The sequence below is a fragment of the Gopherus evgoodei genome, chromosome 1 (assembly GCF_007399415.2).
Source record: "Gopherus evgoodei ecotype Sinaloan lineage chromosome 1, rGopEvg1_v1.p, whole genome shotgun sequence".
Lineage (NCBI taxonomy): Eukaryota > Metazoa > Chordata > Testudines > Testudinidae > Gopherus > Gopherus evgoodei.
The window spans coordinates 57,036,270-57,048,685 of NC_044322.1; the positions used below are offsets into that span (position 1 = coordinate 57,036,270).

The following is a 12,416-nucleotide window of genomic DNA, read 5'->3' on the forward strand; positions in this document are numbered from 1 at the left end:
CATTGAGGGCTAGATTCACAAAGGTACGTAGGCATTGCAGGCCAGAGTTGCCTATTTTCTAATGAGCCGGGGGCAGGGGTTGGTTGACCCCCACTCCTCCCCAGACTCCATCCCCATTCCACCCCTTCCCTCAAGGTCCTGCCCCCATGCACCCTGACTCTTCCCAGCCCTCGCTCCTCCCCCTTCTCCCCAAGTGCCTCCTGCACACCATGGAACAGCTGATCGCAGCAGGTGGGAGCTGCTGGGAGGAAGGGGAGGAGCTGATTGGTGGGGCTGTTGGCAGGAGGGAGGCACTGGGGGTGAAGGGACAGATGCTGTCCTGTGGGGCTTCCAGTGGGTTCTGAGTACCCTCTATTTTTTCCCCGTGGGTGCTCCAGCCCCAGGAGCCTATGTTGCAGGCCTTACCCCTAGTCTGCCCGAGATAGGCACCGAAGGCTAGATTCATATAGGGGATGTAGGCATTGCAACTCTCAATGTTTTGTGCCTTGACCCTGGTCCACACCCCTGTGTGGTGTAGTTAAACTGATATAAGTCCCTATGTAGACAGTGCTAGGTTGCTAGGTCAGATGGAAGAATTCTTCTGTCAACCTAGCTACCATGGGCATAGTAGTGTCTACACTGAAGTGCTACAGCAGCATTTTAAGTGTAGACAAACCCTAAGAAAGAAGAGTGAGAAATAGCCTAACCCAGCTGGGGAAGAAGGGAAGAAAAGTGAAAGGTTTCAGAACATGTAACATTTAAGGATAACTGATAAAAGAAATAGTTTTTCACACAATACACAGTTAGCCTGTGGAGTTCATTGCCAGGACATAGCAGAGGAAAAGTATGGGGCTTAGAGCCCAGGTTTTCAACTGTATTTAGGTACCTACCTCCCATTGATTTGGACCTTAGATGCCTCCCACTGCCTGGAACTCTGCATAGGGCATTTCTGTGGGATGTAAGAAAACCAGCTTTGAGTTCCCACTCAACCTGATTTAGAGCAGAGACTTTAACCCAGGTCTCCTGAATCCTAGGTGAGTGCTCTCTTCGCCATGCTATGAGGTATTCTGGGGTAGGTCTTGCGCTCTTTCTTTCTGTCGCCTGCTGAAACTGTTCCAATTTACATGAATAATTAACTCTTCACTGAGTCAGAAGGAGACTAACTTTATAGGCCAAAAGTCAGGGCACTTAGCTGGGAGGTGGGAGACTCAGGTTCCAGTCCCTGTTACAATAAATATTTAATTATTTTATACAAAGTGGAACAGCTCCAGCAGGAGAGGTTGTGAAAAATCCAACCCAGTATACCTAATAGCCCGGTGATAAGGGCATTCACCTGAGATGTAAGCAGAATTGGGTTCAAGTCTCTACTCCAAATTACGCAGAGTAGGGATTTAAACGTGGTGAGTGCCCTAACTACTAGGTATTCTGAACATGTAGTATATGTGTGTGTGTATACGTGCACGCAGGCCCAAGCCTGAAGGTGTGTTGTGCACATGGCCATGAGATCAGGCCCTGCTGGCAAGATAGGCAAGGAAACACACAGTTTGAGAATCCCGCTTGGGGACTGTTAGGGCTTTGGCTTGCGCTAGGTCTCCAAGTAGCTCATTAGCTATGGGGTGGCATCAGGACAAAGGCAGTTTTGTGAATGCCCACCAGCAGCAAAGTAGGTGCCTATTGGGTTAGGCAGAAGCTAAGCACTAGTTTTGAGAATGTCACCAGCCTCTAATGGTGGACATAAGCACCTAAAGAGGCAATTAGGTACCCAAGTACCTTTGGGAATCTGTCCCTTAATTTTATCTAAAATTTAGAATATATTCTCCAGAGTCTTTCTCTATGTTGGTTGTTCCAAAGGCTATAGCTACGTTGCACTGCAGTGCAGACTATGGGGGTATGAATTGCAGAGCACACCAAAACGTTGGGTGCTAACTGCCCCATGTGAATGCTGCTCGTGTGAACTAAAAAGTACCTAGTTTGCATCAACATCATAGGTGCTGACTCCATGGGTGCTCTGGGACTAGAGCACCCATAGGGAAAAAGTTGTGGATGCTAGGCACCCACCGGCAACCCCCCTCAGGTCCCCTTTTCCCCCCAGTGCTTCCTGCCCATCTGTGGGCCCTGCTGATCAGCACTTCCCCCTCTCTCTCCTAGGTCAAGCACCCCCCAGCACATTGGAAAGTTGGCGCCTGTAATTAACATAGTCCTGTATGGTGCACCAAAATGAATACAATATTCAAAGTGTAGTTGCACCAGATCCAAAGAGAGCATGACATGTTGATTTTGAACATGCAGCAAAAAAATTGCACTGGCCTTTTTTCACATTATAAATCCATGTCTAATTTGCTGTCCACTACCACCCCTAAGTCTTTTCAACATTATTGCTTCCCAGTTTTCAATCTCCCACTGAATAGCTGAGTTTTATTTTATTTCATTAACTTTCATTTTATTAACTTGAATTTTACTAAATTAATTTCATTTTATTTTCTGCCCAATTTTAATCACTCTAGGCCCCTTTATATTGCTGTTTCATCTGAATTTATTTTGAAATCCCTTTTGGCATTTGGTTCATCTATAATCAAAGTAATCACTGAATACAATAACTGAAATGACTAGTCTGAGCTGCATTAATTCCCCAAATACCCTCAGGAAAAATAACCCTCCACTGATCTGAGGATTTGGATTGTAATAATCAGCTAAACAGATATATTAAACTAGTAATATTATCTCATGAAAGGTGATGTTCCTGCCTTTGTTCTTGATTTATGAATTTATATTCAGCTGTTGTTATAATTTTTTCTTACCCACACACTTTTCATTTTAAGCAATAGCATGATGTGACAGCACAACACGTGAAACATAAAACTGCTTCCCACACACGACCTAGTAATTTGAGGACATATATTGTGTTTTGATCGTGTTCAGGATGTTTACTAAATGGTAAAGTATTTTTTCTTTCCTTGTGAAAAAAATGTTCTTGGAAACTTTGTAGGTTGTTCTCTGGCAACCTGTTTCGGCTGAAAACATTATGAAGAACAAAGAAGTCCATTTCTATGTTAATGTGTCCGATATAAATGATGTGAAAGCTGAGCTAAACCGATCCACCATCCCATACAAGTATGATTCTTATTTCTCGCTGTGAAGATATTAAATCAGAAATTCAAACCAATTGGAGATACTGCTTAAGAATGGTTTATGATCTTTGTTTGTTGTTCAGAGTTTTGATGGACGATGTTCAAGGAGTTATCAAAAAACAAACTGTCAATGACACAGTCAGCCCCCGCAGTTCTGCATCCTATTATGAACAATATCACTCTCTGAATGAAGTAAGATACGTTATATTTTTCTTGTGATCCTTTATGCATTTATTGTTATTGCATTAACAAGGGCTTAAATTTAATTTGATGATGATGGTGATATGGACTGTCTGATGGTGATATGGACTGTTACGTTACAGACCTATAGGGGAAATAATTACATTTGTATTGATTAGCTAATAATAGTTCACATTAATACAGTACCTTTAATAAAGAACGATCCCAGCACCTTACAAAACACACTACATAAGAACCACTTTACCCACCAACTGAAACCACATAAGAAATTTAAGGTAGGCGCAATGTAATTACCTAAAATGAAATTTGGTCAAGACATTTTAGATTTTATGTAAATGCACACCCTAAGTTTACAATCATAACTTCAGTTGCTTCTGAAAATTTAATTCTAATGGATCATTCTGCAGTTCACCTAAAAAGGCACCCTGCACGGTGCAGTTGTGTATTTCTGCCAAAATTGCCTTAACGTGGATTGAATGTTCACTCCAAAGACATCTTTAGTGAGAATAATATGGAAAGCTCATTGAAAGCAAGGTTAGGGAAAATGCAAAGAAAGGAATTTGTTTTTCTTTCTTGATTAATATCTTTTCTTTCTTGATGCTGCAAAAAGATATGTTAGATGACCTGCTGCATGTTTTATATCTCTAATCTTGTACCTGTGATTTCTGTGATTCTTTTATAGAGTTCTAATCATTTTCACTTAGGACTCATGAGAAGCAGGACAATGTGCTTGTAAACTCAACACTCTACAGATGATTCTGTTTTTCTGAATCCTAAATGGATATGAGCCAGCAAGGAAGAAATATTAACAGGCTCTCCTGTCAACCTGTTTAAAGCAGAGCTGTCAAGTGATTAAAAAAATTAATCGTGATTGTGTGATTAATCGCTCTGTTAAGCAATGATAGAATACCACTGATTTAAATATTTTTGGATGTTTTCTACATTTTCAAATATATTGATTTCATTTACATCATGGAATGCAAAGTGTACAATGCTCACTCTATATTTATTTTTTATTACAAATATTTGCACTGTAAAAAACAAAAGAAATAGTATTTTTCAATTCACCTAATACAAGTACTGTAGTGCAGTGGTTCCCAAACTGGGGTTCATGAACCCCTGGGGGTTTGCAAAAAGTTACAGGGAGTTCTTGGGAAAAAATTCCCTAATGACGGACAGAGCTGTCCCTAGGTACCTCGAGCAGCCTGAGGCCAGCAGCCTGGAGCCCCTGGACTTCCAAGAGCTACGCAGATCAAAGCAAGCATATCTATCACACTGAGGAGATTTAAACTTCAAGATTCCTTATAAGAAATAGAAAAGGAGGTGGATATTTTTAGCTGTTTTTAAAATTAAATAGGCAGCTAGTATTGTTTTTAAAATGATTATGAAGAACAAGTTTAAGCTTTCTTGTAATGTGCATTGTTTACTTGGACTGCTCAAGACCTGAATGCTTGTGTAGGAGGAACTCTGAGTTGACTTCTTAAATACTTTCATGTTGTTTCACATCTGATACTCCTTGATGAAACATAGGAGCCTTATCTTATAACAGCCTTATTCAAAGTGATACAAGCTACGAAAGTGAGATCTTGGAAGACTGTTGCCATTTTCATAATGTAGTAAAAATACTGTAATGATAAATAATAAATAATAATAAATAGTGTATAATAAGCATGTCATAAAAAATTATATTTCCAAGATCACTGCTTTTATCATTTAAACTCAGGTAAAGGAGAAAATCTCTGGAAATATTCATTTTGAAGATGGGGTTCATGAGACACAACATTTTAGTGAAAGGGGTTCACATATTGTTAAAGTTTGAGAACCACTGATTTAGAGTTAATCTTATTAAAACACATATTATTTGCTTGCATCCAGTTTGCCAAGTAATCCAGATCACACTGAATCAGTGACCAGTCCTATTCATTATTTACCACTCCCCCAGTTGTTGTGTCATCTGCAAACTTAATCAGTGATGATTTTACCTTCTCTTTCAGGTCACTGATAAAACTGTTAGATAGTATAGGGCCAAGAACCAATCCCTGTGGGACCCTACTAGAAACACACCTGCCTGATGATGATTCCCCATTTATAATTACATTTTGAGACCTATCAACTAGTCAGTTTTTAATCCATTTAGTATGTGCCATGTTAACTTTATATCACTCTAGTTCAGGGATCGGCAACCTTTGGCACGCGGCCCATCAGTGAAATCCACTGGTGGGAAGGATGGTTTGTTTACCTGCAGCGTCCACAGGTTTGGCCGATTGCAGCTCCCATTGGCCGCGGTTCACCATTCCAGGTCAATGGGGGCTGCGGGAAGCCACGCAGGTCGAGGGATGTGCTGGCCACCATTGGCCTGGAATGGCGAACTGTGGCCAGAGGGAGCTGTGATCGGCCAAACCTGTGGACGCTGCAGGTAAACAAACGATTCCAGCCTGCCAGCGGATTTCCCTGATAGGCATTGTGCCAAAGGTTGCTGATCCCTGCCCTAGTTTTTATTCAAAATGCTATGTGGTACCAAGTCAAATGCCTTACAGAAGTCTATTACATCAACACTATTACCTTTATCAACTAAACTTGTAATCTCATCAAAAAAAGACAGCAAGTTAGTTTGACAGGATCTGTTTTCCATAAGGCCATGCTGATTTGCATTAATTACCCTCCTTTAATTCTTTATTAATCAAGTACTGTATCAGTCTCTCCATTATATTTCCCAGGATCAATGTCAGGCTGACATGGCTGAAATTATCCAGGTCATCCTGTTTACCCTTTTTAAAAACAGAGCTAACATTAGCTTTCTTCCAGTCTTTTGGAACTTTTACAGTGCTCTGAGACTTATTGAAAATCAGCATGAACAGTCCATCTCCTCAGTTAGCTCTTTTCAAACTCATGGATGCAAGTTATCTGGATCTGCTGATTTAAAAATGTTTAACTTTAGTAGCTTCTGTTTAACATCCTCCAGAGATACTAGCAGAATGGAAAAAGTGTTACCATCACCTTCTGATGAGACTATAGCACGTTTTTATTCAAATACAGAACAGAAATATTCATTGTACACTTCTGCCTTTTCTGCATTATTATTGATAATTCTACCATTTTAATCTAGTAATGGATCAATAGCATTGTGAGGGTTCTTTTGGTTCCTAATATATTTTAAAAGTCCTTCTTATTGTCCTTATTGTCTGCTGGCCATAGATCCCTTTGCTTCCCTTATCAATTCTCTATAATTCCCAACTTCTGATTTATAATAATTCCTATCAGCTTCCCTTTTCTTCCAATTGTTATATGTTTTTATTTTTTATAGCTTCCCTCAGTTCCTTTTTAAACCAGGTCCATCTTTTGACCAGTATGGCCTTTTCCCTCAATAGTGGGACTGTAGCTTTTTGGGCACCTAGTAAGATGTTTGTAAATGATTCTCAATTACCGTTCACATTTTTCTGATTAAATTCTTCCTTCCAGCTGATCAGGATCAAAATTGTTTTAATCTTTGTGAAACTGGCCTTCAATGAGTGTTAAATTAGGCTCCTAATAAAGATAATCCCTTATGCAAATTACACTGTACATTTATATTCCACACAAAAAAACTATGTTAAAAAAACATTAAGATTGCAAAGTCAAGCACTCTGAAGTTAGGAAATGCCAGAGTTAATGTTCTGTGTTCTCTTAATTTGGCCCTTCATGGATATGTATTAGCATACAGTCTTCAAGTACCTGATCACATACTACTTTTCAGCACAAGGAGCTACGAGAAACTAGAGTATGTTCAATGAGGCTGGAATCATCAGAGATTTTAGCTGGTAAAATCAGAGAAGTCTCAACTGAGTATGTGCAAACTTTCATTTTTCAAAGGCTTAGAACTTGGCCAAATTTGGGTGGATTTTTACAGGGATGGCCAAAGGCACATCCTTGACACAAAGGTCAACCCCTGACAAACTTCAAGTCCCTGTTCCAAGCATGGGGGTGCTAGAACATAAAGAAAAAAATATTAAAAAGGTAACTAGAATTTTTTAACATGTGCAAAACAACACTGTTCTTGGGCCTTTTTGGGAAACAGCTGAGCCATTTTGGCAGGGTTTTTTTTTTGTTTGTTTGTTTGTTTTTTTAAACAGCCTGTAACAGATATTTGGCATGTAAAATTTCAGCCTAAAGTTTTAGAGTTTGACAAAATTATAAGCAATTGAAAATAGGGTCTCATAATGGGAAGTGTCAGGCAACCTTAAAAAATACTCAGTTCTACTGGCCCCATGTATAGTCAGGGATGATTTAATTTTTTTTTCTAAATCGTAGAGAAGGAACAGGAGAACAGCTTAAAAAAACTATATTTGTTGTAAAGTATCTTACAAGTCTATCTTACAGGTGTAATGAATTGAGTAAAAATTCAGCTAGAACTAAAGGGTTTGGTCCTAGATAAATTATCCTAGTATAATCGTATGTTAGCTCCTTTCCTAATTTGGTCTTGCAATGTCTTGTTTAGGGTTTATGTGGTAGAGCTGGGAAAGAACAGGTAAATCATAGAGTATTGCATTAATAACTTTATTAACAGTTTAAACATGTTTTCTAATTAAGCTAAAAAATGAAGGATCAGCAAACTGGAAAAAAAATTGAGAACATAGTATTTCTGCTCCAGATGATTTTATATCTGGTGACACAACATGTGTTCAAGATAGCTGTTAAAAAGTATCCACTTTTCAATTTTTATATAACTACATGAAAATGTATGAACAAATTACTATGGTTAGAAGTGTAACTAGCTATTTGCATATACAATTACTTGATGTATGCATGTCAATTTGATACACACTGAACACCTAATTTTGAACAAAAGTCCCAAAACATTTAACTTTTTTCTGTGTCTAATTAATATTTTTCCATAAAAATCTTCTTAATGAATATTCTGTTGACATTCTTCCAAGCTTCCATACCTTGTTCAGTACAGCACTTTTCATTCATTGTTTGGTTTTAAATATGGCTTTAAAAGCTCTGAAAAAATTATCCAAAAGTGTTTTCTGGCTTTTCTCCCTACCCAGACAGCTTTTAAAGAAACCTATCTTCTTTCTTGAATGTATTATTTCAGGCCACTTTACCTTGAATGGTCTCTAAAAACACATGCTAAATACTTATGCTAAACTATCTATTGGAACTTGTATTTAACTGTGACACTCTTGGTAATTTTCCCAGAAGGGACATGGAGCTCTGTGTAGCTCGACAGCTTGTCTTTCTTACTAATACAAGTTGGTCCAATAAAAGGTACTACCTCACTCATCTTGTTCTTCTTTTGTCACTCAAATTGTATGAGATAGAAGAGCTGGCTATGGATAATTAGCCACTGATTGCGGGTGGGAACTTGTGCAGCTACATCATGTAAGCATTTTGGAAAAATCCCTCCTTCCCTTTCTAAAAAGAAGGCACAGCCATGCATTCCTTGCACTAAATGTGAAATCTTCCATTAACTTCAGTGGGAATATTTCCTGTGCATGGAAAGCAGAGTTGCGGCTGAAGACTTTTAAACTGAATCTATATTTGCTAACTGATCCACTCCATCTTTATAGATATATTCTTGGATGGAAGAAATAACAGAGATGAATGCTGATCTTCTCCAGAAAATATATATTGGATCTTCGTTTGAGAAACGACCACTTTATATATTGAAGGTACAGTTATGATTTAATGTGCAATCTTTTTCTGTAGTAATTTAAACTACAGGTGTAGGTTTTTGTCAGAGAGAATTTTAAAAAATGGTACTAGTAGCTCAATCAAAAAAATTTGTGATAGAAAAATGTGTTTTGTTTTTTTTTAACTTTTGTAAATGCTCCACTCCTCCCTTCCCAAAAGTAAACAGGGTGCCACTGAACTTTGGCATAGGTAGTGGGTCAAATACTGCTCTTCTTTTCACTACAGTAAGTCAATTGAGTTACTGGGTACAAAAACTAGTGTAAGTGAGATCAGCATCCAGCCCAGTGTCTCCTTGAGAATGCCATGCAAGAGAGAGAGAGGCCTGGTCTGCACTAGGGAGGGGATTGACCTAAGATATGCAACTTCAGCTATGAGAATAGCGTAGCTGAAGTTGACATATCTTAGTTCGACTTACCTCACAGCATGGGGTCGATTGCCACAGCTCCCCCATCGACTTTGCTTCCACCTCTCACCAAGCTGCAGTTCAGCAGTTGATGGGAGAGCGATCAGGGATTGATTTATTGCGTCTACACTACATGCGAAAAATTGATCCCCGATAGATTGATTTTTACCCGCCGATCCGGCGGGTAGTGTAGATGTACCCGGAGAGAGCACTTCCTTTTCTTGTCTCGCTTCTTTTTGTTTACTGTTCTATTTCCATTCTCATGTGCCATTTCAACATAAATAAAGCTGTAAGAAAATCACGGGATGCAATCTTTTTGTGGAAACTGCATCTTTTTATAGTTGCCACAAATTTGAGTGGTGTTGTGACCCTGTGCACCACATTGCAATGACACCCACTCAAATTTGGCCCAACTGCCTTTCTTCCATGCTTGCCTCTGAGAGCAAAATATGATACACCATGTGTCTTTTGGCTGCTGCCCTGCTTTGGAAGGCTGCATGCCTTGGAAGAAAGTGCTGGAGTTTACAAGTGGGTGTGCACCCAGGGCTGCTGCTTCTGTCTGGGTACCCTGAGGGTATGGCTACACTTACAGCTCTACAGCGCTGGGAGTTACAGCTGTCTTCGTACAGCTGTGTAGGAAAAGCGCTGCAGTGTGGCCACATTTGCAGCATTTGCAGCGCTGTTGGGAGTGGTGCATTGTGGGCAGCTATCCCAGCATTCAAGTGGCTGCAATGTGCTTTTCAAAAGAGGGGGGTGGGGTGGAGTGTGACAGGGAACGTGGGGGAGACAGAGAGAGTGGATTTTTGGAGCTGACACTGTTCTCAGCTCCCTGCCTTGCAAGTTCTAAGGACTGGAAGATACACAGCACCTACCTTCAATCATTTTAAAAGTTTTGACCCCTTCCCCCACCCCTCTCTTATTCACTAAATCTAAATTATGCACTCCTAAATAGCCTTCAGACCACATAGGCAGCTGCTCAGCTCGGACTCTCCTCTCTCCCTCCACCGTGTGGCTTCTCTCCTCAAGCAAACAGCTGTGAACATTCCAAAGCAATTCCCCTGCCTGACTCCACTCACTCGAGCAAACAGCAGCTGTGTTTGTTTTTTTAGATAAGCAGCTCCGGGGTGCCCAGAGTTCAGCCACTCCTCCGGTTTGTTGTGAACAGGCATTCTGGGATATCTCCTAATACCCTGGAGGCCAATTACAGCGCTTTTGGTGGCCACACTTGACAAGCAGCGCTGCAATCATTACACCCCAAGCAGACCAGGTGTACAGCCAGCGCTGCAGCTAGGGAGTTGCAGCACTGGCTTTGCCTTGCAAGTGTGGACACAGAATAAGTTGCAGCACTGTAAACCCACTACCAGCGCTGCAACTCTCCAGTGTAGCCATGGCCTCAGGGGGTCTTCCTTCCTCATCAGGAAACAGGTTGAGGGGAAGCCTGAGACTAGACCTCCAGGGGAGTGTCTGCCTAGTGCTGTGTGGACACACTGATTGCACCAAAACCACAACTTTAATACACTGTGGCCACTGCTCTTGAAACTAACAAAAATCCACAATTTTCTTACAGCCTTAAACATACCATATTTTTTCATTAGCTTTCATCTAATAGAGACAGAACACCAAAAAGTGCCATATGGATTGACTGTGGTATCCATGCAAGGGAATGGATTGCTCCTGCTTTTTGCCTGTGGTTCATAGGACATGTGAGTAGATTTCATTACAATATTTAAAACAAAACAAAATACCTTGATCCTGTTTTCCTTCTCTTGCAAATTGTGCTCTATCTCAACAACGTCCTATTCAATTTAATGCCACAGCACTGAAGAATAAAGTGTCTGCATGAGACAGAGATTAAAAAGCTCAGTTTGTATAGCAGTTATAAGGGTAAATTTTTCACATCAGCAGTAAGTTAGGCCAAGTTTTTCATATTTATGAAATGGAGAACATAGGTTATTGTATTTCAAACTAAACCTATGTCTACACTTCGAGCTGGAGGAGACATACCCATGCTAGCTCTGACTAAGCTAGTGCACTAAAAATAGGAGTGGTACGAACAGCAGAAGGGGCTAACTGCCCTGACTACTTGCCTAACATCTCAGATGGTATCATACTCAGGGCAGCCAGCCCCTCCCGCCACTATAGTTACATTATTTTTTGAGCACTAGCTCGATCAGAGCTAGCATGGATATGTCTCCTCCAGATGGCATTTACACCTCCATCTTGACAGTGCAGACATACCCTAAGAGTGCATTTGAGTGGTAAAGTCCAAATGTAAAGTTACCCAACTAGAAGGCGGAATAACAGTTTGTCCACCATGGAATTGAATGATATATAGAGAGTAAAAGCATCAGAATAAACATAAGGGTCTAACGTCCACCCTCAGTTACACCCATAAAACTCCACTGAAATCAATGTGGCTTCAGAATCGGCTGGCAGTATGTGAAAGAGTTTAGACAGGCGATTTCAAAGGAGCCTATAGGAGTTAGGTGCCCAAATCTCTTTGAAAGTCAATAGGATTTGGGCACTTAACTCCATCAAGCCCCTTTGAAAAAGGCAAACCTTAAACACTCCCATAGGAGCTAATGCTAATTAACCTTTTGCTGTTGGTTTAAATGATGACCAGCTGTGCTGCTGTCATGCCACTGAAATGTAGCTGTAAGATCTGTAAGCAGTTAACAAGTTGAGAGAAAATGTAAACTGTTTGCCTCCCTATCTCCCTCATCTAATTTACCTGAGCATTTTAAATTCAATACAAAACATTATTCCCATGTCACTTTATGAAGGAACATGTCTATTAAAATTGTCACAGATATAGCCACACATATTCCACGTAGTAGTTTCTTGGCTACAGTAAACATTGTTCTTAATGATGTTTTGAATCTTGTTTTTAGGCACAATATTCACATCAGAGAAAAACAATTGCCAGGGAATACAAAGGACAGGGGAAGTTACAATAATAGGACATGCCTAATGCAAGACATACAAGGGGGAAAAAGATACTATTAAACTTAACTCTTTACATTTAGCAACCT

The 12,416-nt window shown here is 40.1% G+C and overlaps 1 protein-coding gene across 1 annotated transcript in view; it reads left to right on the forward strand.

Moving 5' to 3' along the window:
* CPB2 (carboxypeptidase B2) overlaps nt 1–12,416 on the forward strand; it is a 34,170-nt gene that overhangs the window by 10,342 nt on the left and 11,412 nt on the right. Inside the window, exons 3-6 of the mRNA XM_030565381.1 lie at nt 2,966–3,090; nt 3,191–3,299; nt 8,858–8,959; nt 10,980–11,087. Coding sequence (XP_030421241.1) covers nt 2,966–3,090; nt 3,191–3,299; nt 8,858–8,959; nt 10,980–11,087 — 444 coding nt within the window. The remainder of the gene's footprint in view (nt 1–2,965; nt 3,091–3,190; nt 3,300–8,857; nt 8,960–10,979; nt 11,088–12,416) is intronic.